This window comes from Leptopilina boulardi, unplaced genomic scaffold (genome assembly GCF_019393585.1).
Source record: "Leptopilina boulardi isolate dan_hultmark-lab unplaced genomic scaffold, ZJU_Lbou_2.1 LbouV2_32, whole genome shotgun sequence".
Taxonomy (NCBI): Eukaryota; Metazoa; Arthropoda; class Insecta; order Hymenoptera; family Figitidae; genus Leptopilina; species Leptopilina boulardi.
In genome coordinates, this window is record NW_026137885.1 from 185,859 (window position 1) to 212,993 (window position 27,135).

At 29.2% G+C, this 27,135-nt stretch overlaps 3 protein-coding genes and 1 long non-coding RNA gene across 7 annotated transcripts in view; 2 read left to right on the forward strand and 2 right to left on the reverse strand.

Moving 5' to 3' along the window:
* The window catches only part of LOC127284244 (uncharacterized), a 21,730-nt gene extending 16,432 nt beyond the window's left edge, over nucleotides 1–5,298 (forward strand). The window contains exons 3-7 of one of the 2 annotated variants that reach the window (XM_051309589.1): nucleotides 696–826; nucleotides 3,390–3,788; nucleotides 3,872–4,147; nucleotides 4,248–4,521; nucleotides 4,712–5,298. In XM_051309589.1, coding sequence (XP_051165546.1) covers nucleotides 696–826; nucleotides 3,390–3,788; nucleotides 3,872–4,147; nucleotides 4,248–4,521; nucleotides 4,712–5,064 — 1,433 coding nt within the window. In that variant the 3' untranslated portion in view covers nucleotides 5,065–5,298. Of the gene's footprint in view, nucleotides 1–695; nucleotides 827–2,290; nucleotides 2,420–3,389; nucleotides 3,789–3,871; nucleotides 4,148–4,247; nucleotides 4,522–4,711 lie in introns of those variants that run through there. The other variant, XR_007843456.1, reaches the window with a different exon arrangement.
* LOC127284246 (THO complex subunit 6) lies at nucleotides 5,241–6,748 on the reverse strand. The gene is made up of 5 exons (XM_051309591.1): nucleotides 6,547–6,748; nucleotides 6,221–6,445; nucleotides 5,981–6,148; nucleotides 5,718–5,880; nucleotides 5,241–5,644 (listed from the first exon to the last, which is right to left on the reverse strand). The coding sequence occupies exons 1-5, from the start codon at nucleotides 6,660–6,662 to the stop codon at nucleotides 5,324–5,326; spliced, it is 993 nt and encodes a 330-aa protein (XP_051165548.1). The 5' UTR covers nucleotides 6,663–6,748; the 3' UTR covers nucleotides 5,241–5,323.
* Nucleotides 6,749–9,286: 2,538 nt separating this feature from the next.
* LOC127284251 (uncharacterized) overlaps nucleotides 9,287–27,135 on the forward strand; it is a 60,465-nt gene continuing 42,616 nt past the window's right edge. The window contains exons 1-2 of the long non-coding RNA XR_007843457.1: nucleotides 9,287–10,283; nucleotides 10,604–10,690. This is a non-coding gene — a long non-coding RNA (uncharacterized LOC127284251). The remainder of the gene's footprint in view (nucleotides 10,284–10,603; nucleotides 10,691–27,135) is intronic.
* The window catches only part of LOC127284249 (uncharacterized), a 102,282-nt gene continuing 86,537 nt past the window's right edge, over nucleotides 11,391–27,135 (reverse strand). For 2 of the 3 annotated variants that reach the window (XM_051309602.1, XM_051309605.1), the window contains 8 exons: nucleotides 22,531–22,665; nucleotides 21,413–21,577; nucleotides 18,430–18,564; nucleotides 18,040–18,309; nucleotides 17,450–17,824; nucleotides 16,928–17,350; nucleotides 16,542–16,842; nucleotides 11,391–16,462 (listed from right to left, as the gene is read on the reverse strand). In XM_051309602.1, the coding sequence (XP_051165559.1) occupies nucleotides 12,882–16,462; nucleotides 16,542–16,842; nucleotides 16,928–17,350; nucleotides 17,450–17,824; nucleotides 18,040–18,309; nucleotides 18,430–18,564; nucleotides 21,413–21,577; nucleotides 22,531–22,665 (5,385 nt within the window). In that variant the 3' untranslated portion in view covers nucleotides 11,391–12,881. Of the gene's footprint in view, nucleotides 16,463–16,541; nucleotides 16,843–16,927; nucleotides 17,351–17,449; nucleotides 17,825–18,039; nucleotides 18,310–18,429; nucleotides 18,565–21,412; nucleotides 21,578–22,530; nucleotides 22,666–24,447; nucleotides 25,546–27,135 lie in introns of those variants that run through there. The other variant, XM_051309604.1, reaches the window with a different exon arrangement.

A 27,135-nucleotide genomic window follows, 5' to 3' on the forward strand; every position in this document is an offset into this window, starting at 1 on the left:
GTAAATGCAGATCTGTTAGATGCAAGTGCAAGTACATATAAAGTCTTCTACAATGTTACAGTTACGGCATTAAACACGTGTGCACCTTTAGTACTTACAACTACAATTCAAAAAAAAAAAAAAATTTTTTTTAAAATACTGATTCTTAATCACAAATATTTATCAATTTCAAAGTTATCGAATTCTTCTCAAATAGACAATTTATTAATTTTTAATATAAAATTTCCTCTCGTATCTTTCGCATACATTTATCAAACACTGAAAAAAATATTTTTTAAATAATCGATTACTTTACTCAAAAAAAAAAAAAAATATTTACTTGAACCAAATAATTTCTGTATTTGAAATAAAATAAAAAATCTATTTTTCACTCGAAGAATAATTCTTAATTATTTGCCTAAAAATTTGTTGATCAAAAAACGTTGCAAAAAAAATTTTTAAATAAATAATTATAATAATTTGCATAGAAACATATTTTTTCTTCTAAATCGTTGATCATAAACTTTTTCAATTTCACCGACATACTGAAATAATAATTATTTAATAAAAATAAATATTTATTTGATAATATTCAATTAACTGATAATTTGAATCAAATAAATTATTTTTTTTCACTGTGTAAGTAATTAAAAATTTCAAAAAAATAAATTTGTACTCATGAAATGAGACACTAATCGGCTTTACTACAATTTCAGGAGATTTGAAAAGATCAAGCCAACAGTCCAGAGGAAGCGAGACGACAAATTTTCAAGTTGTTCAAGCGGGATCTGGACCAACAAACGAAGGTCAACTCGTACAATCAAATGAAGACAGAATTTCCTACAAGGTACATTATTCCAACAACAACAACAAAAATTCCTAAATTTTTCACAGGAATATTCTTATATTAACTAAGAATTTTTTTTCAAAATAAAAATTATTATATTAAATAAATAATTTTTTCCCAATAAAAATTATTATATTAAATAAATAATTTTTTCCGAATAAAAATTATTATATTAAATAAGAATTGTTTTCAGAATAAAAGAAAATATATAATATTTTATTAGGATTTGTAACAAAAGAAGAATGAAACTACAGAATAGGTCATTGAGGGTAAAACCTTCCTTGGCAAGAAAATTCCATACCATTAAAGTAATTTCTTTTAAATTTTTGCATCTCGCTAATCTATAATACATAACATAAAACATAATCAATCATACTTTTTCTCTCTTTTTTTTCAAATAAATCATTCGTCATTTTTTTTTGAAATGAAAATAAAAATACAAAAAATATCTCATCATTTTTGCTATATTATAAAAAAAAAGTACTCGAGTACTTATTGCGTATATATGAAAAATGATAACCTAGTGAAATCTTCGTTAAAAATGACCTTAATTTGTTTGCACATACAAATTAAATTTCTCAAGAGATAAAAAGCAGAAAAGAGAGATATTAAACGCGAAAGTCATTTTTCATATAGGGGCCGCCCTGGTCGCGCCCATATATATATATATAAAATAGTGTGCGAGGATAATTAAAAATCCGTTAATGATTCTTTTTTTTCCTTTTCGCCAAAACAACTCAAACTTTGTCGGTATATATATATATATTTTTTCAGACCCCATGGAAATTTTAACATCTTCATAAATTATACGCCCGTTTCAATTTTCATTTTTGTAAAATTTTTATTTCATATTTTATTTATTTTCTGTCTCAATCTCAATAATGTGGAATTTTACTTAATTAATAAAATAAAATTTACTTTAATTTATTAATAAAATAAATTAATTTAATTAAATAAATTAAATTAAATTAATTTTATTGAATTAATAAAATAAATTTAATTAATTTTATTTATTATTATTAGAATATAAAATAAAGTGGAAATATTTAAATATTTCAGAAATTTTTTAAAGCTTTGCTTCTTGTTTAAAATGAAAAAAAAAAATTTTTTTCGCGCACTAAAATTCAATTCGGTTTTGTATAGTATCAAAAATTGATATGGAACGTTTAAAGGGCGAGTGAGATAAAATCACGTAGCTAAAAGACAAGAACTAAACTAATACCTTTAGCACAGTGGCTCTTGGCAGCGATAGATATCTTGAGAATTTCATTAGCATATGATTCAAGCAATTCTTGGCCCGTGTGTGCCACCTTTCTCCCTTTAACTTGTCACCTGAGGCTACTTTCTGTGCTTGCAACTCTCACAATTTTTTGTTTTTTTTTCTATTTTTTAAAAATTTTTTTCTATTTATTATTTTTTTCTATTTTTTTCTATGTCTACACTACATAAAATGTCTGGAAAAAGACAAAAGCTACAAAAGAGAAACGACAAAAGCTCAAGAGAAAATTTTTCGATTTTTAAAAATGAAGAACTACAACCTGTATTCTACAACAAAAAATTTTTGTAATCAACATTAATTATTGAAAAATTACAGTAAGTAATTTTCTAATTCTAAATTGGATTCTGCACAAGAAATATTTAAAACGATGAGTCATGAAAAAATTGAAAGAAACTTCTGATCATAAATCAAGATTTATATATTTTTTCTCAATTTTCATTTTTGAATAAATCAAATAAAAATTTGTGTCGACAATTTTATTTCAAATCATACCAGAAAATATTCCAACATAATTAAGTCGTCACTATTTTTTTTTTAAACAATAATAAATAATGATATTTTACCAAATCATAAAAAATATATATGATAACAGAATTTGCTGAATAAGAATTTAAAATTTTATTCATCTCACGCTTCGTAAGTGAATAAGGAGATGAATAATAAACTCCCGGAAATTGTAATACTTATAATATTCCGCTTGCAAACATGATAATTTAATTTCATTAGAAATTTGTAAATTCCATTTTTTTTTTATTTTTTAAATAATTCTCAGTGCTAAATAAAAGAAATATTCCTAAATTATTCAACAATATTCCAAAAAGTAAAAATATCAAAAAAAAATATTCAATAAAAAAATTAATGTCCCTTTTTAAAAGACAAATTTTGTACGAGATTACAGGTTGTTACCCTAAAAGTTCTTATTACACTCTGCTTGTGCAAAGTCCTCGTAAAATAAATCAAGTTCTTTACTTCTCAACGAAAAATTTCGAAAAAAGAAAAATATGTTTATAAAGTGGTCGTAACTAAAGGCGCACAATAAACGGTAAACAGTTGGCAATAATTTTGATTACTGATACTTTATAAGAGAAAAAAAAAATCCCCAAAATTATAATTATTGACCAAAAACTATTTAACTACCTGATAACAAAACTAGTTTTAATTTCATTAAAATTGATAAAAAAAAATCACATTTACATTTTTATCAAAATATTCTTTTTCTGCAATTTAATATTCAATTTTTTTTTTTTTTTAATTTAATAATAAAAATATTTTTTTTTTTTTTAGGAGAATGGGTGTCCGGTGCAGGCGGTGGACCTGGTGGCGGATTGTCCGCCACCAGCAGTGACACCGCCATCCTCGCCATCTTTATCGTCAAGATTACAAGAATCTTTACAATCACAAATTTCTCTAAATATTATGGGACAAAAATCAAGTTCACTTTTACGCCCGAAGATCTCTTTAACGTGGGTACTTCGTGGTCAGCAGCAATCTACAAATACAACAAATAATCAGGAAAATTTATCATCATTAGAAATAAAGGAGAGACCATTTAGAAATAGTGTCAAAAGCATGAGAAGTATAAAGAGCACAAAAACGATTAAAGAAAAATCCAAGGATAATAATGCAACACTCGATAATCGTGAAATAAAATTGCATAGAATTGAAAATGATACAATTGAAAAGGTGAAATATTGAGAAAATTAATTTTTAAACGCATTGCAATTTTAAATTTATTTTTTCTAATGAAAAAAAAAATTTTTTTACAGCCAATGAAAAAAGAAAAACTGAATGGAATCACTGTGGATACGACGATAGATAATAATAAATTAGAAAAACATATGGAAGTTTTATCGATGGAAAAGGAAATTAAAGAAAAAGTAAAGAGAGCAACATCGGAGCCAACATTGGTCCCGAGGGAATCGACATTGACATCAAGTGGAAGAGAGAAGCACAGACATCGAAGAACAAAACGACCTCATAAAACACGACCCTCCAGTAGATTTGGCTATGAAATTGCCGATCTTGATTCCTTTCTCACAAAGGTATTTATTTATTTATTTAGAAAAAATAATTGTTTCAAAATTTCAATTTCATTTTCAAAAACGAAAATTTTTTTTAAATATCAGTATCAATTAATTACAGGCTTCCATTGAAAAACCAGCAAATATTCCTGTAGTTTTATCATTTCCATCGGTTTTATATCAAACGCAAGGTGGCACACAAGATGAAATTGCACTTCCCTTGGGAACTGTTGTCAACGCAGTTTTTAAAAATCAAACCTGGTTATATGTACAAACACCTCATGGACAAGAGGGTTATGTTGATTATTCAGCTTGTTTACCACTTGGAATTTTACCACAACCAACCCATGGACCATGTTGGGAAGACTCTACTGACGTATTTCCTAGACCATTGGGTAAATTTATTTTTTATCTACAAAAAAAACAATAGAATTTTCTTTTAGTCAAATTTTTTACTTAACAGAATTTATTCTATCAAATAAAAATAAAATTTTATTTAATTAAATTAAAATGAACTAAAAAATGAAAAAAAGAATTTCTAATTTCAAATTCGTACCTAAAAAAAATAAATATTTTTTTCCCCAGGTAATATGACCGATACTGAAAAATTACGTGACACAAAATCAGAATGCGGAACACGAGGAAGATCGGGAAGAATAAAACGAAGTTCAAGAGATGCATTATCAACATGCGGTGAAAGAAGCGTAGATCGATTGTATTTAAGAGCAGCTGCCAATGCCAGGACAAAAGGATCTCGTCACACATTACTCGTTATTCGTAACGATTACGAGGGTCAAGAAATTAATGCAATGAGCGTTATGAAAGGTGATGTCGTTGCACTTATCAGTGATCATGTGAACAATTGGTTTTGGGTTAGATCGCGAGACGGCCGAGAAGGTTTTATTCCTGCAGTTATTGCCGGTCACGGTTTTTTGTGATATTCGCAAACAAGCGAAAAAAAAATATTCAGTCAAAATTCAATAGAAAATATTAATTATTTATAATAATCAATATTAAAATTTTTCTAATAATTTTAAATTAAATTTTCAAATTTAAGCTGTATTCAATTTTTAGATAAATGTAAATATTTGTACAAAAATTAGCAACTAATGAATTAAATATGTATTATTAATATATTTATTATTAAAAAAGAAAAATAATAATTATGTAAATCTGTTTTCAATTATTACCAACCTATCAAGCAAATTTCAATGTAAGTTCTCGATAATTGAAATTTGTACAAATATCAATTTGATTACTCGAGCCGGCAATGCTTAAAAGTCTTTGTGGTACTTCTTGATAAACAATACTGTAAACCGTATTACAGGAAACTGGAACTTTAGCTAATGTTTCTCCTTGATAAGTGAGATGATAAACATGTGGCATTGTACCACCGGTAATTATTCTCTCCTCGTAAATATTTGAAACGTGAATTCCCTGATCGGGTAAATCGAAAATTGTTGCCGTTTCCATTGTTCTCATATGCCACAATGATAATTTCGGTCCTCCTCCACAGAGCTAGAAAAAAACAAAATTATTTCAATTATATTTCATTATTAATTAATTTTTAATAATAAATTAGTATTTATACCAGCCAATCTTCAGTAAAATCTACAGTTCCTATCCATTTGCCTAATTTTGGTCTCGCCACTTTATCAACTAGATAAGGCTTTAAAATATTTGTATTTTCATTTTTTCTAAGATCCCACAAACGAACACTACCATCTTCACTAGCTGATGCCAATTGTTCGCCCCTAAATATTGGTAAAATATTATTTTATCATTTTGATAATGGAAAAAAAAATAATTAATTTTTTCAATTATCTTCATAAAAAATTTTAATTTATTTCATACGTTACGGAAATAGCGTGTATATAATCTTCATGACCTTCCAAACTTCTTTGAATTCTACCACCTTCCAAATCAATTACATATATTGTATTATTACCACAGCCAGCGTATAATAAATTATTTGATTTCGAATAAACCATAAAATTAACATCTGGCCTCTCATAACTATCGCTGCAAAAAAAAAAAATTTTAATAAATTTATAATTAACAATACTAATTATTAAATTAAAAAAATTTTCTCACTTTTTAACTGGTAAATTTATTGTCCAAGAAACTTTAGCCTTTGATGCTTTATTCGAAGTAATTGTTTTCCAATCCCATCCTGATATTTCGCCTGATGTTCCAGTAACAAGAAATTGTTCAGTTGCTACCATACTTTCAACATGTTGATTAGAATGAGCGGTAAATCGATAAGTTGGCCCTTGACAATTATTTTCCTCTAATTGTGGACCCAAAATTTTTGAAATTCTATAAATAAAAGTAAATTTCTTTTTTTAACTATAAATATTTTTTTTAAGCAAAACAAATGTTTATAATCTATACACCGTATTGAAAATTGTAATACTTACTCGTAAATTGAAACATCGCCATAAATATTTCCGGCAAATAAAAAATGTTTATCCGGAGAAAATGTTTGACACAACACTGTATTGTAAAATAATTTTTGATTTAAATTATCCGGCATTTTAAAATGTTTTTGTTGACAACACTACTCACAACACTATTATAACACAAAATGTAAACTTAAACATAACCTCAAAAATAAAACTGATAAATTATGCCCGGTCGGTACAGTCAATATAAACAGATGAGAAAACACGTTTGTGATTGAAGTGACTCGCTTTTAACTGAACGGTATTTCCGAAAATAACCGCTAAAGCGCTCAAGGTCACAAAAATAAAATTTTTAAGTTTAAAATTATTTTTAAATTAATATTAAGATATCTATTATTTTTTATGGGACAAAATTCCGATTTTTCTGGTTAATAAATGGATTTTTTTTTAAATTGCGTTAAAAATATTATTTAACAGTGTAATAAAAAAAATTTCATATAATAAACAAATAGTTTATAATTATAGTTATATAGTTATAGTTATTACAGTTTATAAATTATGTATAATAATAAAAAATTAAGAATGTAAAAATTTTTAAATTCCTGAAAAAATAGTTAATAAAATTTTAAAAAATAACAAAATTATTGCTCACCACGTTGAATCTACTGAAAATAATATTTAATTAAACAAGTATAAAACAATATTTTACACAATTTACAAATTGATATCAAACGTGTAATAAAAAAATGTAAAAACAACATAGTGACAAAAATATTTAAATTTAGAAGCAATTATAATTTTACTGGTACTCCAGTTACTTACATATATCCTAAACACTAACAAATTTTTCCGATTTCCCTACCTGTAGCTATATTTAAAACGAAAAAAACGACCTAGAACAAATTTTTCCGAATTCCCTACCTATAGCTATATTTAAAACGAAAAAAAATTATCTAGAAAATATTTTTCCGATTTCTCTATACCTATAACTATATTCTATCGCCCAGGTGCAAAAAAACCTACACTAGGGTTAACGTCCCGGGACGCTACCGTCACCTGAGCTCAAAATTCTGAAAGAAAAAATTTTAATTACTGTTTTAATGAAGTTATTAAAAAAAAATTACAATTTCACATGCATTAACTTTAATAATTTTTTTTTAATTACAAAAAACTAGAAAAATTTATATTGTCAATAACTTTAAAATTAATAAAAATTGTACTTTTTTAATTGAAAGAAAATTACTTTAAAATATATAAAAAATTACAAAACATTGAATATTAAACAAATTTTACAGTTTAAATAATATACATAAATAATAATAGAAACATTGATAAAATATATTATATTGCGTAGTAAAAAAATACTTCAAAATAGTATATATTTTGTCAATGGTGTCACTATGTTGTTATATTTCCTTCCCTGTTTAAACAAAATTTATGTTTCGTTTAAATCAATATAGTATTATAATTTATTTTTTAAAAAAAGTCTAAAAAACTAATTTTCAATTCATAAATATACTTTAGATTAGATTTTTTTCATTTTAGATAAAGAAAATCAACTCAATTTTAAACAGGGAAGGAGTTAATTAAAAAACGACTCACCGTTCGGTGAATCCCACGTCGGAAGTTGAAATGATGGAGATATTGAGCCTTCCTTCTAGAAGCAGATGAATCTTCCCAAATCAAAAGGCGAAAAAAGAAGAAGAAGAAGATGATGATGATGAATTTTCCTTCTCCTTGACTAACTGTCTGAAACATTTTTGAAAAAAGATTCATTATTATATTTTTCACTCGATGACACGAAATAATTAAAAAATCAACTTATCAATAATTACTCAGAATGATAAATTTCATCGTTTATTTATTATAATAATTTTTTTTTTTTTGTAACTATATTATATATTTCTGAGAAAGATGTAAAAAATATTAAAAACTCATAACAAAATATTCAAACAATGATAATGAATTTTTTTTTGGTAATAAATTAATATTACAAATTTTAAAACAAAAAAAATTCAGAGATAAATTTATTTAACTTACATTGAACTGCGCTCAGCCGCACCAGATCTCCTCCAGGAGCTGCTCTGCAACAATCACCTAATCCTCAATAATCGGCAAAATTCACAAAAACACTTGCACAAAACTCACTCGAAGAAAATATATATTCAATATTCACACGAAATTCACAAAACTCTTTAACATTATTAATGAGTGACACGAAAAATAGAAAATAAAAATCCGCGATACTTTTGCACAGTATAAAGTCACATGGAAAATAATTTGATAACTTGAAAAATATCGGTTAGAAATAGAAAACTTTGCAATTGTTACGAACACGTGCCCCGGATATAGAGAACATGCGAGACCGACACAGCACTTGAGATTTTAACATTTGTACTTTTTTTTTCTACTGACATCGCGAATATATAATTATTATTTAGTATTAATAGTGTATCGCGCACAAAAATATTACTTCATCTTTTCTTTTTTTTCTTAGACTGTTACACCTCGATGACTAAAAGCGGGAATACAACTGTCTGAATGCAGCACCGCATCCAGGGAGCGGTCGGTGACGCCATGATGGATCGCTTACTCGGATCGATATATCGAAACTGGTCGATTGTGTTTTAACCCCTGCGATAGTAGCGCTACATTTTTGTGGTCATTTTCAGAACTACTGCGACACTCCCGGTTTACGAATTTAATTATTTTTTCTTTAGTATTTCTCAATGAAAATCGAAAAATATAATAATGAAGTACCGCGAACGTATTTTACCTTTCTATAATTCTAATTAGAAAATACTTGTATTAATTAAAAACGGGAAAGCAACAATGAACTAACGCCACTGATGTGGTGCAACTGACTAGATTGGAACAGTGGAACTAAAACTGCAATGGAAAATGGTGCGCGGTGCGTCAGTTATAAATACTTTGAATCGTGAATTTACAACTAAATTTTTGTTCCGTCGTTAAATATTGTGAATTATAATTGATTTTTACATCTCGTGAAATTATAAATTTATGTTAGTCATTTTTATTTGTATCATATTTTTGCAATTAAAAATTGAAGAAATAACGGACAGAAAAACAAGATGGTTGTCGCATAAGTGTCATTGTTGATTCTCTTTGCTTGTCTAGTAATTTTGGTTTTTTCTCTTTTAATCTTTGACAATAAGTCAACATAAATATTATATTTATTATTTATTCGAGGAGTAAAAGAACTAACGAAGTAACAATTTATATATGCTTACATAATTTTAGATATATCATCAGCTCGTGGATACCGGCCGGTTTTTTCGCGCACTTTCTTCCTTGCAGTTAATAGAAATCAGAATAGACAGTGTTTTACAGGAATAAAGTTTTTATTTGTAAAAATAATTGTTCGTGACTTTTATAACTTTGCAGTGTCGTATATAATTGTCAAATCTCAATATTTTTCGTGTCAGTCAGTGTAAATTCGTCGTGTTTACATATGTTGGTGTCAATTTACATTGATATTTTTTTTCTATTTTTTGGTTAATTGTTGTTTTATCGAGAATAACGTTTATTCATTTATTTTCTAAAGTTGCATATCATGTCTCAAAAGCCACGTAATTTTGGGGGTATCGTGCGTGTGTTAGTATTTTATTTAAATGCGGGTTTAAAAATATTTATTGTTTTTCTGTCAAGTAATAGTATTCAATTTTATGAATATCGAGTGCGTGAGTGTTTCTTGAAAAAAAAAAGATGGTTGATGTAAATTAACTTCAAATGTGAGTATAAATTATATATTTACAAAATCATTTTGCTTTAACAATGTTATAAATTAAAATATTAGATTATAGATCAAAACTTAAAAAAAATTAACCTCCAAATTTTATAAATAAAACAATACAGGAATACAAATTTTTATTCTTAGGTCCTTTTCTTCAAAGCGTGTAAAATAGTTTATTATTATTATTATTATTATATATTAAATATTTTCATATATAAAGTGAATAATTGTTAAAAAGAAGCGGAATTTACATTCGTTAGATTATTTATTACATTTATTATTTTCTACAATACTAAATTTTTTTTTTATTATTTTCAGTTCCAAAGCAGACTATGATGCAGAAAAAAAGGATAATAAAATTTCCAGTCTCAGCCATTGATTCGACAAGGGAATAATTCACAATCGGTGAGTTTCTTTTTTTTAACAAAATAAATAGTAACAATATTGTCATAATTTATAGTATTTCGTGATAATTTTTTTAATAATATACAAATAAATAATTATGCTAATATGCATATTGTATAATATATTATTTATGTATTTGTGAATTGTGTTTTCTGAATATTTTATCTTTCATATATTTCGATATATAATTTCGTTTTTTTTTCTTTCGTTAAAGTAATAATTTTTTTTCAAATAATAAAGAATAATTAAATAATAGTAAGGCATCGTCCACGAAATACGTAACGCTGTTTTTACCTTTTTTTGACCCTACGCCCCATACCATGCATTACGTATTTTATGGACCTAATTATTAATTATTTAATTATTATTATTATTATTATCTAATTATCAATTAATTATTATTATTATTATCTAATTATTAATTAATAAATAATAATAAATAATTTTTAAATTCCTGAATTTAAAAACGAAAAAAAATCAGTTTAAATTAAAAAAAATTTTTAACTAATTTTTTATCTTCAAGATTCTATTTTTTGATCCATTTTATTTATTATTACGACTATATAATTATTCTAATTTTATTAATGAAATAGTTATGACCAATTTATTTATTTGTAACAAATAAAAGTAATTAATTACGAATTTAATGATAAACTAATAGAAAAGATGATAAGGGAATAAGAAATTGAAGACAGTGAAATATATTTTTTAGAGATTGATTTATTTCAAATATGATGTATATGCTTTGCAAGAAAGAAAAGTATTTTTAAAACAAAATACTCTCACGTATGAAATATAAAATGAGAAAATTTGTACAATAATGATTCTAGCACATATCGAAAATATTTGACAACATATTACAAAAGCATTAACTTTAACGCTCACATTAACATAAAATAAACTCTACGTTTTGTTTAGAGATCATATTCCTTCCGCTCCACGAGTATATAATATTCAAATTTTACATTCGTAAATCACTATATCGACGCTTCCAACCAGAAATTTTATATATTATAAATCTCAATATTTTATCAAAAAAAAAAAAAAATATATATATAAAAATAAAATAAAACTTTCACTCAAATAATGAAAGTCGTAAAATTTTTTAATAAACGACAAAATAGAGAAATACGAATGGCAAAATACGAATACTCGTCATATATGTAAATTCTAATTAACTTTTTTTGACAATAACGTCGAATATATATATAGTATCTAACATATAAAGTAGCAAGTTCTAGTATCACATTTAAGACATTAATGTCTTTTACAATATAGAAATATCGCCTTTTTTTGTTGCCGCGAACAATTCAAACATTTGCACGAAATAAAAAACTTAACAGTAACGATAATAATAATAATAATAATAATAATAATAATAAGTACACGAAATATTTTATCGATGAAAAATGGAAGATTCGTAGATTTTTACGAATTTGTACATAAAACTTAAATCTTAACAAATTAATACATTTTTATAAATATACAATTAGTTTTAATGCCATGACTTAAATTGTCAAAATATGGCTGAAATATCGACTAAAATCAATAGAAACTTAAAACTTTAAAAGAATCAATAATTTGTTCAATTTTATGCTTAAAGCTAATTTAATCAATACTCTTGTATTGCTTTGCATTAATACTATTGTGTGTTGATTAATACATAAAAGACAAAACGATGATGATGATAATAATAATAATAATAATTATAAAAATAATAATAAAAATAATTATAATAATTATAATATAAATAATTCTCTGTCATCAATATTTAAATTCAATACTTTAAAATCAGCAATATTTTCTTAGAATATTCAAATACGATCAATACTTTCAGTTCTCCATATGATTATATCAAATAGATTTTCTCTAATTCTACATTCTATATGTATTCTGTAATTCTTGAAATTTTAGATAATTTGAAATTTCAAGTATTTCAGTAAATTTAGAAAAAGGATTTACACGTTGTTTAAAAGCTGCACGGTATCTTTCTAATTATATACCTTCATCTACATCTACTTTTTTTTTGTACATTAAACATTGACGTGGTATCTTAAAATTAATTAAATAATTAAAATATCGACAAAAATCTCAGCTAAATATTAATGAGAAACAAAATAAACATTTTAAGTACCACGCCTTTTTAATAAAAAAAAAAAAAAAAAAATATCAAAAAGCAATAATGGCATTCTTAAGTCTTAGGTCGGAAGCGCGACATATAAAATTCACAGTCAGTACAATAAATTGCTGGTTGAACGACACTTTTTTTTCCGCATAGATGACAAGTTTTTCCACATGTTGTTTTTTGTTGTACAACAGATGTTGTTTGTGTGACTGTTGTTGTATTCTTCACGGCAGTTTGAAAAACAATTTTATTTTTCGGTGCAGGCGGATGCTGATAAGTTGGATATTTCATATTCGATTGAATTTGTCCATTTTGCAATTGATTTGGATAAGTTTGATTTGGCGCAAGTACATTTTGTTGCTCAAATTTTTGTTGTGGTGCTCTTTGATAATTGTCAAGCCTTTGTTGCTGATAACCATTTTGTGGTACTTGTTGTTGATAAACGGGATTTGGAGTTGGTGGCGGTTGATATTGTGGAAGTGGTTGATTAACACGTTGTTGAGGAGAGGTTTGATAAGAATATCCCTGATATGAACCATGAGGATATTGATTTTGATTTGCAAATTGTTGATAAGGATTTGGCGATTGATTTGATGGATAGAATTGTTGTTGAACTGTAATTGGACTCGAATTATGATTTGAATTTAAACTTCCGTTGTGACTTGTTAGACTTCCATTGTGATTTGTAGTTAAACTTCCATTTAAACTTCCATTGTGACTTACATTTAGACTTCCGTTATGACTTGCAGTTGCATTATGATTAATAATTCGTTGATTGAGACCCTGTTGCGTGAGTTGTTTGTTCATTTGATTGTGTTGTTGTTCAAGATGATAATATTGGTAGCCACTTTTTGTAGAGTTCTTCTGATTTCCATTTTGTGGGAAATTGTGCATTTGAACAGTAAATGGACTGGCTGGCTTTTGTTGAGGAAGAACTTGATTTCTAGGATGAGAAGTTTGCGTCTGTGGATAGCCAGATGGTGTTTGGGTGAATTGTGGATATCCACTTTGTGAATATCTAATTTGCTGTTGAAGTTGAGGCGAATAGGATGTTGGAATCTTTGCATTTTGACTTAGATAAGAGTCTCTAAGTTCTTGACTATCGTAGACGTAATTCTTGATTTCTGATCCTGTGGAATCGTTTGAATTTTGTCGGACGAAAGTTGGTCTATTTGCATCGGCAATTGGAAGAGGATTAACACTTCTGAGTTGATCCTGGAAGGGAGTCGCGGGTATACTGTCAGCCTCACTTTTGAGAGGCAGAGTGTGCTGTTGGAATTTCATGGTCGAATTTTCACGATTTATTTCCGCTTCCTGGAGGGTCTTGATTTCGCGAAGAACCTTTGCCGTTTCGGGTTTATTCATTGCCGATCGTAATACCCTCTCTAAAATGGGATTTGGAATGTAGGATGCTTTCTCATCATCTTCGGCTGTTGCAACAAGGACAACTTGATCGCAGAAGGAGACGCTTTTCTTTTTACCGATTCGGTGTTTCGTTTTTCTGGGAGCAATATCATCTTCATTGGGTAAAATTGTCGTGTTTTGGATTGTGTTTTGCATTGCGACTTCACTGATATCATTTTCTGGATAGTCAATCGGGAGTCCATTCTCGTGTGGCAAGGTTAGTGACATTGAGAGAATTGCAGCGTTCAGTCCACTTTCTTGAACAGGCAGACCATTTTGTTCATAATTCTGATTAATTGGGATCTGATTTTGCATTTGATTTTGTATCTGGCTGTGAATTTGATTTTGCATTTGACTTTGGACGTGATTTGGTATTTGATTTTGTATGTGAATCTGAGGCTGAACAGGATTCTCGGCATTGAACATTTCTGGAGAGTTGTCCATAATGGGTGAAGGAGTGGCCGCATTCGTGAAATGGGTCTTTTGTTCAGCTTTTGGTGCCAGCACCTTGCTTTGTTCAAATTTGGCGGCCATGTCCTTGACGGAAGACGTGACAACTCTTGAGCAATCGGTAACATCGCGTCCCTGATCGAAAGAGCCAATACTGTTGAGCATTAGATCGCTAGTTCTTCTAGCGACAGTACCACCTTGAATACCTGATCGAAGTTTTGGAATATCTTGTTCAACGAGGGTTTGTTTCTTTATTCTCATTTCGGCTTGTTTTGCCTGAAGTTCCCTAAGCCAGTTCTCATTGGAAGTCTTGTCCTCAACATCTTGACAGTCAATTCTCATGTCCTTGGTCTCTGCAGCGAGAGTTTGATCTCTTTTGAGTTGTAATTGAGCGAGAAGACTGCTGATTTGTTGAGCTTCGGATTGGGCGTCTTTTTGATCTTCGATGGGCGATGGAGGTGGTGGAAAATCTTCACTGGCTTGCCTTGAGTGGGATACAGAAGGTATTGAAGGATATGGTGGAGGTGGGAATTCTTCACTTGGTTGTCTCGAATGAGATCCATTGCCATTTTCGGGATAAGGTGGAAGTGATTCTGGCTTGACGGGACTTTGTTCGTTATGGACATCAGCTCGGGTTACAACAAAAGTTGGTTCAAATAGAATTCCATTAGCGTATTGCACAACATCGTCTTGTATTCTCGGTTTGCTATTATATTTCATCTGAGAAGTGCTACTTTCACTACCATATGTAGGAATGAAGGGTAGGGAGTGCGGTTCGGAGGAATAATCCGCGTAGTTAGAGTTTCTATTCGCCTGGTTTGAATTCATGTGACTCCAATAAGCGTTGCTCTGATCTTGAGGCGAATTCGTTTTGCCCTGTCCGTCGGACAATGGGTAAAGAGATTTATCGGTTTGTTGCTCGTTTCGCACTTCTGACGAACACTTAGTCTTGCTAAGTTGAGAAGTGGTCCTGAGGGGTGGAGGTGGAGGAACCTTCGCAACGTGCAGAACTTTACCAGCACTGCCGTGGAAGCTCTTCCTCATCAGGCGACTTCTCTCTAAATTCGGGTTCCCCATGCTCCCATTACCACTTCCAGAGAATTCAAGATGACCCTCCGAGAGATATCCACTCAGAGATTGTGATGCATCCTTGAGTCCAACACTCGAATCATCGACCGATTGTTTTGGTAATGTATTGGAAGATCCAGCGCCATTGACAGGTCCATCTTGTCCCTCCCTTAAATCTGGCATGCTTCTGTTTTTCCTCTTTATTAATCCACCCATGAGTAACTTTCTTCTGATTTTGTGCTGCTTCTTTCCTTGTTTTTGATCACTTCCAGTTTGATTTTTACTCGTATTTTCTAAATTCTCTTTGCTTTTCTCAAGTTTTGTAATTTTAAATGATTGCGAGGGCCGCGTGGGTACAAGGGAAAAGTCTTTTGAATTTTTGTTACGTTCTTCGCTTCGTGCTCGTTTTTTGTCTTTTTTATCATCCTCACAACGCTTCACTCTACCAAAAAGTCCAGTTCGTTGGGTTGGACGATCATAGAGCATGTATTCCTCGTCTTCAATTACATTTGTCGTTGTTCCTTTATTTCTCGGAGACTTCTTCTTTGGAAGAGTTGCATAGATTTCAATACTCTTTGTAGCTGGTTTATCAACAACTGCTGGTGTATTTACCAAAAGTTCACGACTATTTTGACGTGAATGATTGCCTTTATCACGTGAACTCTGCCTCGAATGCTGGCCAGATTTGCTGTTCTCTCGCGAATGTCTTCCCTCTAGGGCTCCTTCTGTAAAATGTTTGACATTAGAATATCTGTAAAGCTAAAATTACTCGAAATTTCATCGAAAAATGATGTTGAAATTTACCTTCTTTATCACCATTAGCGATGGCTTGTTCCTGCAGCATTCTCCTGTGTAAACTTCTGGTTCTCATGACGCAAGTATTGTGCTTCATTCTTGCAATTTTGATAGTTTGGGGATTATTGTAGGGAGCATCCATTGCTGCTCTCGCTTTACTACTCGCCGCAGAGCAGAGAACTGAAGCTGTGACAAGATCACCAGCGTCTTCGGCAGCTCGAGACTTATCTAAAAGTGCGTCCGTCTCCTTACAGAGACGTTCGCAATCATCTCCCGATTGTGGTTGGTACCCTTCCGGAATTTGAGCAAGCTGAAATTTAATACCGAATTATGTTTTGAAAATAGGGAAATATGTCAGGGAAAAGAAAATTGAGTTTAAATGTTTGAAAACTCACCTGTAGGTTGTGCTTTAATCCTTGTTGGAGTGGAAGGCTATCAGTCGAGGAGAGAGAATAGGAATCGTAACCCGCATCGTAGTGACCACTACTGCTGCTTGATAATTCTCCGGATTTGCTTGTTGGACTCTTAGGAACACCGGAATTTCTTTGAACCTTGTTGACTATATATAAATAAGGATTCTCCATTGTTGTCGATGAACTAGAGGAGGCACTATTTCGATCTCCGGACCAGTTTCCCGAATCCCGTCTCCGTGGAACATTAAGATGATCTGGAATATTGATACCGTCCTGTGGTGCCGATCCTGCGCTTAGACTTCGCGTTAATTGCATTTGTTGCTTCTTTTGTTGTTGCATCACAGTTTCAACTGCTCTTCGACTGATGTATTTTGCATCTATATCACCATCAACTGCATCTACACTCTGAACATAAATCCAAACACATTAATTACAATTCTAAAAGTTTATTTTCTTCTACAATTAGAAAAAAGTAATGAGAAATTTTCTTCAATTAATATTTACCTGATTGGCAAAGATGTTATTTTGAATATCAGTGAGATTTTGATAATCACTGTAAATTCGACGTTGTGTGTAAACGTGTGTTGGACTATCAGGATTGGGAGTGATTGCCCTCCTGGCAGTATTATTAATTGCCGGTTTTTCTGGACTTGGAGTGATCGATCGGCGAACATTGTTTTTCGGTGGTGTCTTAAGTCCATTTCCATCGGGAAATGGAGTGATGGTCTTCGGGGCATTCTCAGTATTGACAGGCGTACCACCCGGGGTCGCGTACAACAATAGAAGCGGTTGATATCGACCTCTTCTACACTTTTCAACGACCTGCTCCCATCGGGGTCCAATCTCCTTAACGGTCGCGTCGTCGAAATATATCCAGACCTAGAATTGAGTTTCACAATCAGTCGAAAGAATAAAAGCAGTTCTCTTTTCTTTTTTTTTTTTTTTAAACACACGGATCTAATTTCACAACCCAATTCTACTTTTAGAATATAAAATCATTGATTTATAGTTTTATTTTACTGGTTTATTTAATTAGCTTTTCCAAGTTTTATAGTTGTTAATTTAATTAGTATTAATTGAGAATTAAAATGTACCTTTAATTTTGTATGAAAGAAGAAAGTTGAATAATGCTTTCCATAATATGTAACAACTCCAACGAGATTATGTACAGTGGAAGCACCCCATCTTGAGTCGACAACACTATGAAAAACGTCACTTAATCGAAGAGTCGTGCCAACTGTGGCAAAAACATCCATTATATGATCAAGTGATGGTCGTTCGCTGTCCCAAACAACACCGACTGAAACGATTTCAGGTCGATTCATCAAAGTTCGACATATTTGAATTTTAGCACCACAAGAGCTCTGAAAAAAATAATTGATATATATTAAAATAATTTCGATTTCAACAAAGGAAATCAATAAGAAGTTTTTGTTTTTAATGAGGGTATTGAATTGCGTTTTTTTTAAACTTTTTTTACTTACCGGACAATCGCGAATATCGCCCATTCCTCCAGCTCGACGTAAAAGCTGTCCAAACAAATCTGGACTCGATCTTGAAGCTGGAGGCGTTTGTCGAGCTTGAGAAGTTAACGCCGACGCCGATACATAATGAACCATCTGTAACAAAAATTACATTTTTCTCATTTTTTATAGGAATTTCAAGTCGAGGGAAAAATAATTTCAATGAGGAAAAAAAAAAATTTCCATAACTTGGAAAACTGAATTTTTCTTCATTAATTCTAAACTAATAGAATGAGAAAAAAAAAATTTTTTTAATATAATAAAACTAAAATAATAGAATCATGCTTCACTGAGCAGAAAAATAATTTTTTTAAATCACGATTAACTAACATTAAAATATAAAGATATTAATATTATGTTTTACATTCAAGAATTTAATAATAATAATGTTTTCTTATTTCTTCATCCATGTTATTAATGTATTATCCATAATATTATGGATTTTAAAGAATATATATAAACGAAATTTATGACACGCTCAGTTTTGTTATTGATGGTTGAAACGTTTTATAAAATCAATTCTCAGTAAGGAATTGAGGAAACTTGCCCTCGACCGAAATGTCTCGAGACTTGTGAGTTGCGAAACTTTTCTGAAGTCTGCGAACTCTTACTTTGACAGTTCAAAGTCTCTATATATACATATATGAAAATGCAATCGGCCATGACCGATAGAAATATTGCAAATTTCTAATCGGATTTTTCCTCTCATTTACTGATTTCATTGTTTATTTATAGTGAAATTAAATAAATAAAAATTATTTGCAAAATTGTATTTTTAGTCAAGAATTTGTATTTTCTTTTTTTTTTAAAAAAAAAAAGAAAATTAAGAAATTTTAATCGAAAGCAAAAATTAGGATCATACGATTAGTTTTCTCACGCTTATATTTGTTTATTTTCTGATGCTGATGATATTTGCGGTCAAGGCAAATTGAAATTATGTAACTTCATATATATATATATATATATATATATATATATATATATATATATATATATGAACAATGAAACCACAAAAATGTTCATCACATTCATTTTTAGTGAAAATTTTACATTAAGAATTATAATTTATAGAAGCAATTCAAGTGAGACATATACACGTTTAGTTTCGCCAGACTTTGATATAAAAGTGTTATATGTGCAACGGTACATATATAAGAACAATCGAACAAGATACGATATGCTTTCCTATATGTATAAACGTACGTGACATGAAAAACTAATCTCGATTTTGAATCTGTGCATGAAAGTGGACCAAGGATTAGTTACGAAATAAATTCAAAACTTTTGTCAATCAAATTTTTTAATTATAATATTATATATTTCTCAATTCTTCAGGAATTTGGAAAAAAAAAGTCAAAAAAATTGTGAATGAACCAAAATAAAGTCTCTGAAACAAGTTGACAAAGAGAAAGCAAAGAAAAATAAATGCAAGAGGATAAAAATAAAAGTAAAATAGCAAAGAAACAAAAAGAAAATAGAGATGAACCTGAGAAAAAGAATAAACGTTTCAAGTCGAAGACACGGAGTAAATAGAAAAATCAACAAAGAAAATCTAAAATATTTGAAAAATAAGGTTATTTTTTTTTTTTGTCGAATCAGCAAAAATATCATTTTTCGGCGCATGGAAACTTGAAGTGGCTTAAAAAAAAAGAATTTACAACAGTTTCAATATTTTGCAATCGATACAAGAATGTGACTCCAAAGAGAGAGAAATTCTTAGGAAACTTGACCAATAATTGTTATTCAAGACACGTCGCTTGTAAACCACTTTTGCAAAATATTGACGCAATTTTTTTTTTTATAATTGATCGATTTTCAAAGCGTGTCTCATATCCAATTATCTCTAATTAACGCAGGCTGTATAGTCTCGAATTTGAACTCACACTTGTTTATTGGAATAGATTTTTCTTTGAATTTATTTTTTTTTCAAAAGATGAAATAAAGCGAGAAAAAAAAACAAAGCACACCAAAGTATTTAAGATTTTCATAGTTCATTGACCGATAAAAATTTCCCTGGATAAACGCAATGAGCCATTGAATCAAGATTAGCTAATCGCTGCATGGCATTGAATATCTGAAATCCGGCTTCTTTACTAAGTGGCTTAAGTCCCTTGAAACCTCAATATTATCCCTATAGAGTGCAAGCCTCGACCTTTCTCAATACAAAAAAGTTAGACTTATTCGTGAAGAATTATTGATTCGTGTTTCCCACGTGCTCAGTATCCAGTATCCACCCCCTATACAATAGATTTCGTCTCTTTTACTCTGCACGTTTTCTCATCAAATATCTTTTGACCTTATGTTTGATTCTAACAAAAGGTTTCCAAAGCCCTATATATATGAAGAGAGAACACATTTTCCCTATTCCAGGTAGTGGTGCTCCATAGACTTATGATGCTTCTACCTGTATGACGTGGGAAAAAGGCAAGGTGCTCCTCTAAAACTCAAATTCGAGGAAACGTGGGTGGAAAAAAGAGATCTAATATTGTGAAACGAACAATTTCAGATCATGTTTACTTAAATAGAGGGGAAATGATGGGAAAATATACATTTCAAATTTTTAAATAATATTTGTGAAATGAGATTTTGTTCTCCTTAAACATTTTTAAGTTAAAAATTATTTCTTCTTTTCTAGATTTTAATTAATATTTATTTCACAAATTCTAACGAAATTAATTCTTTGAATTTGTAATTTAATTTTACACTGAGAAAAATATGCTATTATTGAATCAATAGCATTTCTGCTAAAGGCATAAAAATTATTAATTCTGAAGCATGTGCTATAGAATTTGTAAAATATATAAATTCTACAGCATTATACTTTTGAATAAATAATTTTTATGCCTTTAGCGCAGTAATGCTGTTGATTCAATAGCATATTTTTCTCAGTAATAATTCAAATCAGTAGGTTTAGCGACAAAATTTTTTTAATATTTCAACATACCTGTGTAAATGGCAATGGCTCTGAAGTGGCACCGCAAGCTTCACAGACACTTTGCTCGACAAGTGTCATTGCAAATTTCTGATGTGGAACACAATGCCGAGCACTACACATATCCTCTGCTTCTCCACTAGCAATATGCAAATGAATTCGCAACAAAATATTTTCCTGTAAATCAAAAAATTGATGAAAATATTTCATTTAAAAAAATTCACTGATTAGAGAAATCATATATTTCTTCTATTAATAATAATAATAATAATAATAATTTTCTATTAAGGAAGTGATTAATGAATGGAAAAATGATTTTAGAAATTTTCCTGATAATAAAAGGAAGTAAATGGACACCATGAAATGGTTAATAACATTTTAAATGGTATATATGCATAATTTTCACGCAGTTTCTCTTAGGATAACGGAATGCTAATTGTTATACACTGTCCTTGTTCTTATCGCATATAAATACAGTTGAGCCGATAAGAGGAGTGGTCTTGGACTCGAAATATATATGCATATAGTATATATAGACAAAAAGAATTTGTGATGTAAACGAGAAAGTAGTCTATGTCGTTTGATACTTGAACGATTGCACTCCATAATGTTTATAAGTGGACGCCATTACGCGTGCTCAACTTAAGGATTATTGGAGGAAAAAACAGCTTTTAGAATTTACAACACACTTTTTTTTTTAATCTCCTTTTCTCAAGGATATTTAAAATATTCAATATATTGCTCAAAAGTAGCCTAGTTTTTACTTGCTATATATAAAGGAAAAAAATAATTAAGAAGAAAATAATTTTCCCCCATAAGATCATTGGATATAATTATTGTTTCATGCAGAATTTATTTTGTGGAAAATTTTTATAGTATAGTGATTTCTCTTAATGAGATATAATTAAAGAAGAGAGTTTTTTTTTTCTTGGAAATCTTTGAATTGTTAGAAGGATGAGATCATTTACAAGAGAGGGAGAAAATTTATTTCTATCATCAGAATATGGAAAAAAATCATGGATGCAAGTAATTGGAATATTTTTTTTTTAAATTAAAAAATTGTATGGATTTAAAGGAACATTTAAAATTAAATAAAATTCTGACAAATAGTTTTCGTGGAAAATACTTACAAAGCATTCAGCAGCATCATCCATAAAACCTAGCTGAAACCTTTGCTGATCGAGAAAACTCTCAGCCAGGGCTCGACGTAAAGCGTCTGGTGGTAAAGCGCTTTCTTGCGAAAACTGCAGCTGGGAGAACAGGTCCTGTAACACAAAAGATGTGATGTGTTCAATATATATATATATATATATTAAAGAGATCTTACGAAGAATAGAATCATGAGGGCTATATTCGATTCATCGGATTGACCAAGAGCTCTAATTGTGAAAAAAAAACCCCCGGACAAATTCGAAAATAAGACTCAATGTAAAAAAAAGGTACAATAGTCAAAGGAGAACAACGTTCTTTTTCACAAAAGAAAACCCGCGTTTTTTTTTTATATAACGCCAACATTTAACAAATAAAGGATTGCAGGACAGTAATTTAAAATGGTCTCTATTTCAAAATTAATTTCTTTATGCATTGACATGCATTTTTTTTTTATTAATTTTCCAATATGATTTTAAAAAATCCAATCCTGGATGATATCTAAAAGTGCTTTCTTAATTGTCTATTTTTAGAGGATTAATCTTGATCTTTAAGATCTATTGTCAATCTTTAACAAAAGAATTATGATTTCATTCATTAAAAAAAGAGTACTAAAGCGATTTGTCATGTAGGTAAAATTTTATTACAGAAACCAATCGGATTTCTATAACAATTGGAAAATAAATAATTATAACAATCCCCTTTATCTCCTCTTAAAGAATTTAAAAAAAAATTAAAAGAAGTTGATTATAAACTTGAAAGAATTGGAAAAATATGATTCTTCGAAGAAAAATTCTATAGGGAAAAAGGAAATCGCGGATTAGATATATATATGTATATATATTAAACAGGAATATAAGGTTTATATACAGAGAAAGCATTTCCGCATTTTCTTCTTCCGATTTCCAATTTTGGATTACGGATTTAAAAAAGCAAACATGTGTTTTTAAATGTATATATAATCGAATCCTGATGGATTTATTAATTCTTTAGTGAGACTTTTAGTCATGTGTTGTAATTATATATAAAAATTTAATATACAGCTCCTAGGCATTGGTAATATAGAAAGTAGGTTCTTGTACCTTCAGGGCATTTAACCTGTCAGGGTTATGCTGCAATATTCCCTAGAACCGGTTCTAAATAAAATCACTAATGCATCTGGGTCCTTAATCTTTAATTGTCTCTCTAAAATTCATTTTCATAATTCAGAGCTATAAAAATTAAAAGTCTTGTCAAAAATTTCTTGATTATATTTTAGATATTCTTTTAAAGATCATATACACAAAAAAAATATATTAAATTCATGTTCCTTTACGGAGAGGCAAGAAATGTCGATTACAATATAAGAATAGATTATAATAGAGTTTTTCATTTAAATGAAAATAGGATCAGCATTTTTTTAACAAAACAACAGCTGGATAAACTTCCTCTGCATTCATAAATGCGCGAGCATTTAATTCCCAAAGGTACAAACAAAACTTGTTTTATTTAAAAAAAAATTTTTTTTCCATTTATATAAGTTAGATCTTTAAAGGATGTTGTTTAAGATATCAGGTTATTTGATGAAAAAAAAAAGTATGAAATCGACTTCCGACAAGAGTCAACTTTTTCGCTCTCATCTAAAATTCTATAATATATGCCTTCACTTCCATAAAATACTTGCAAGAAGATGGTTATCGATTGGTGGGGGGAGATATGTATTGGGCGTGACAAGCTTCAAAGAACCGTGTACCAAATACTCCCAACACTTTTCACATATACTTCAGAGATAGCGAAATCTGAAATATATAAAAAGCTTCTATTGAAGAAATTTCCGATATTAAAAAAAAAAACAAAAAAATTACAGGAAATTAACAAATATTAAAAGAAAACAAAAAAATTGTTAGAGAATGTCGTACTTTTTTGAGAAGACTCAAATCGACGGCGGGTGAATCCTCCCTCTCCATTCCACTATCATCTTCGTCTTCCTTAACTGGTTGAACATCCGTTTCATCATTGCTCTTGTCAATAATTGTCGAGGACGACAAATCCTGACGAACTTTAATCCACTTGAGCATTATTTTTCGTTTAAATTTCAATTTTTTCATTCATTCATTATAAATTTTTACAACTCGCTTTCCGTTAGGTAGGTTAACGGGACACTGATCCAAAAAAAAAAGTGCGGCCGGAGTTATATATTATGCAAAAGAACTTTCGAAATCTCTGGGAATAAATTTCCTTCGTCTGTTGATTTTTCATCAGGATGATAAGAATGTTTATCTGAACATATAATCTCTCATTTTTGGACACATTTCTATGGTGTTAATATACACCTTGCTTTTCTTTGTCCTCGTGGGTGCCACGTTACAGCAAGATAAGTATTATCTTATTTGCTATAACAAAAGCTTTTTTTTAAAAAAAAGAAATGAGTGAATTTAAACGGTTTTAAAAAAAATATATTGAGAAGGTGAATTTTTGTGAGTCCTTGAATATTTGAAACGACAGTCTTAGTGGTAACAAGGATCTTTTTTTTTTCTCTCTCTCTCTCTCTTCTCTTTCTAGTTCCTTATCCACTCTCGATCTGTTCAAAAAACGTTTAATGCAATCTCATCAAAGATTCAACTCGTCTTTGGTTTCAGACATTGTATGTACGTGATTATTAAAGCGTCTTTCTTAAAACGAAGAAATAAAAATTTGTTTATTAAAAAAAAAAGAAAATTAGATTGTTAGCCACGTGGTTGAATTTTATCACAACAAAATATCAAAGTTGGATTATAATTTCATAATTCACTTTCACTTATAACAAAACACTGATTGTTGAATATAGATTAATCCAAAATATCCACTAATCACAATAGTGATGAGAAAAAAAAACGGTAGTTTTTAAAATTGGCACTATTTTTTCTTTTTTTTTATATTTATTTGAGAAGAAATTGAAAGCAGGTTTTTTTTTAAGTATTACCTGCAGACCGAAAACACCGTGCGCGTACCTGATGGCAGCGACTTGCCGAGTGCTGGCGAGCCGCCCCCACCCCTGAACATGTATAAACGGACCACCGATCTCTCTACTCAACCCCCTACCCAATAGACCTGAAGCCAATGACGTCATCCGGTTACTTGTCCTACGTTCACCCAAGCAATGTGCCTTGAGTTTATACGAGAATTGAGGGCCCAAAAAAAGGAGAGGGAGAAATGGTTTTTGTATTATAATTTCGTCTGAGAAGTGTTCATTTTTTACTATTCAAAAATTCTTTTCGAATTTACACATATAATTGAGGGAATATTTATCCCTATATATTGGATTCATTATACAATGATCAGGACAATGATGACACAGAAAATTAAAAGGCATTAAAATAAGCTGCAACGCTTATTATTTTATAATCCAATTTTGCTTATTTTAATCCATTTTGGTATTAAAATAAGCAAAATTGGATTAAAATAATAGCTTATTTTAATGCCTTTTAATTTTCTGTGGAGATTAAATAATATAAAATCGGAAAAATGAAGAATCAAATCAAAGTTTTAGGTGAAAAAATGACTTAAAAATTGTTAGAAATTTTTAAGGGAATTTTTATATCGCATTTTTTATCAAAAAAAAATTCTTTTTAAGTTGACACATATTTTCAGTCATTGTTACCATAATAATAGTACTGGTAATAGTAGTATATCATCAACGGTCTTGAAAAATTGTTATATTCTGGATTTATGGTTGGCTGCTCAACCTGGTGCACTTCCGTCGCAAAAATAGTATTCTCTACAAAATATATCTATATATATATATATGTGTGCAAAACTTTAGTTGTTGAAAAATTGAATGAAATATTTTTCAGTTTTTTTTTTTTTTCTCGAGATTTTCTTCTTCAGAGTATTTTATTTGAAAAAGAGTTGATGGAGTTATTAATTATAATGAGAGATTGTAAGAAGTTTTTGATGCTTTGCATTTCATTCTCTCGTTTTGAAGAAGAGTTTTGAATATAATGTATAAAGTTTCTTTTGATTAAATTCCAAGGGGAAGAATTTAAATATTCATTTTATTTTATTATATTGAAATATAATATCCAATTTTCTTTTTAAAGAAAAATGTTTTTTTTTTTACCATATATTTAAAAATATTTTTCTTTTGAAAAATTTATAATAAAAAATAAAAGGAGAATCGCGTATATGCAAATTGTTGCAAATAACAAAACCATTGCGGAATAATGACAACACTTGTGAAATATTTTTCATTGTAAGAGTATAGAGTATGTTAATTGGATTAATTGCTAATTACAATCTCTATAATTAGAAATTAAAAAAAAAAAACAACAACATTTTTACACCAGAAGAATTGTCGAAATTCTATATAAAAAAAAATTTTGAGAATTTAGTCTTTTTTAGTGGTTTTTAATTTTTCTATTCTTATACGAAATTTTTCCAGACAAAAGAAAAAAAGAAATTTTATTTTTGTTTTATCTTTTTCAAGTTCCATCAAAAAATAATAACTAATGCAAATATCAATTCATTAAAATTAAATTATATATCACAAATTATAATTGTTTTCTAACGATTTTGTATATACATAGTTCAAAAAACAATTAGCATATTTATTTATTTATTTTTCTATA

What these genes read in the sequence shown, in the direction of transcription:
- LOC127284246 (XM_051309591.1), bottom strand. Translation starts at nt 6,662, where the DNA reads ATGCCGGATAATTTAAATCAAAAATTATTTTACAATACAGTGTTGTGT. An exon ending in GGCGATGTTTCAATTTACGA is followed by an intron (nt 6,446 to 6,546) that starts GTAAGTATTACA and finishes TTTTATTTATAG; the next exon opens with AATTTCAAAAATTTTGGGTC. An exon ending in ATACACGCTATTTCCGTAAC is followed by an intron (nt 5,881 to 5,980) that starts GTATGAAATAAA and finishes ACCAATATTTAG; the next exon opens with GGGCGAACAATTGGCATCAG.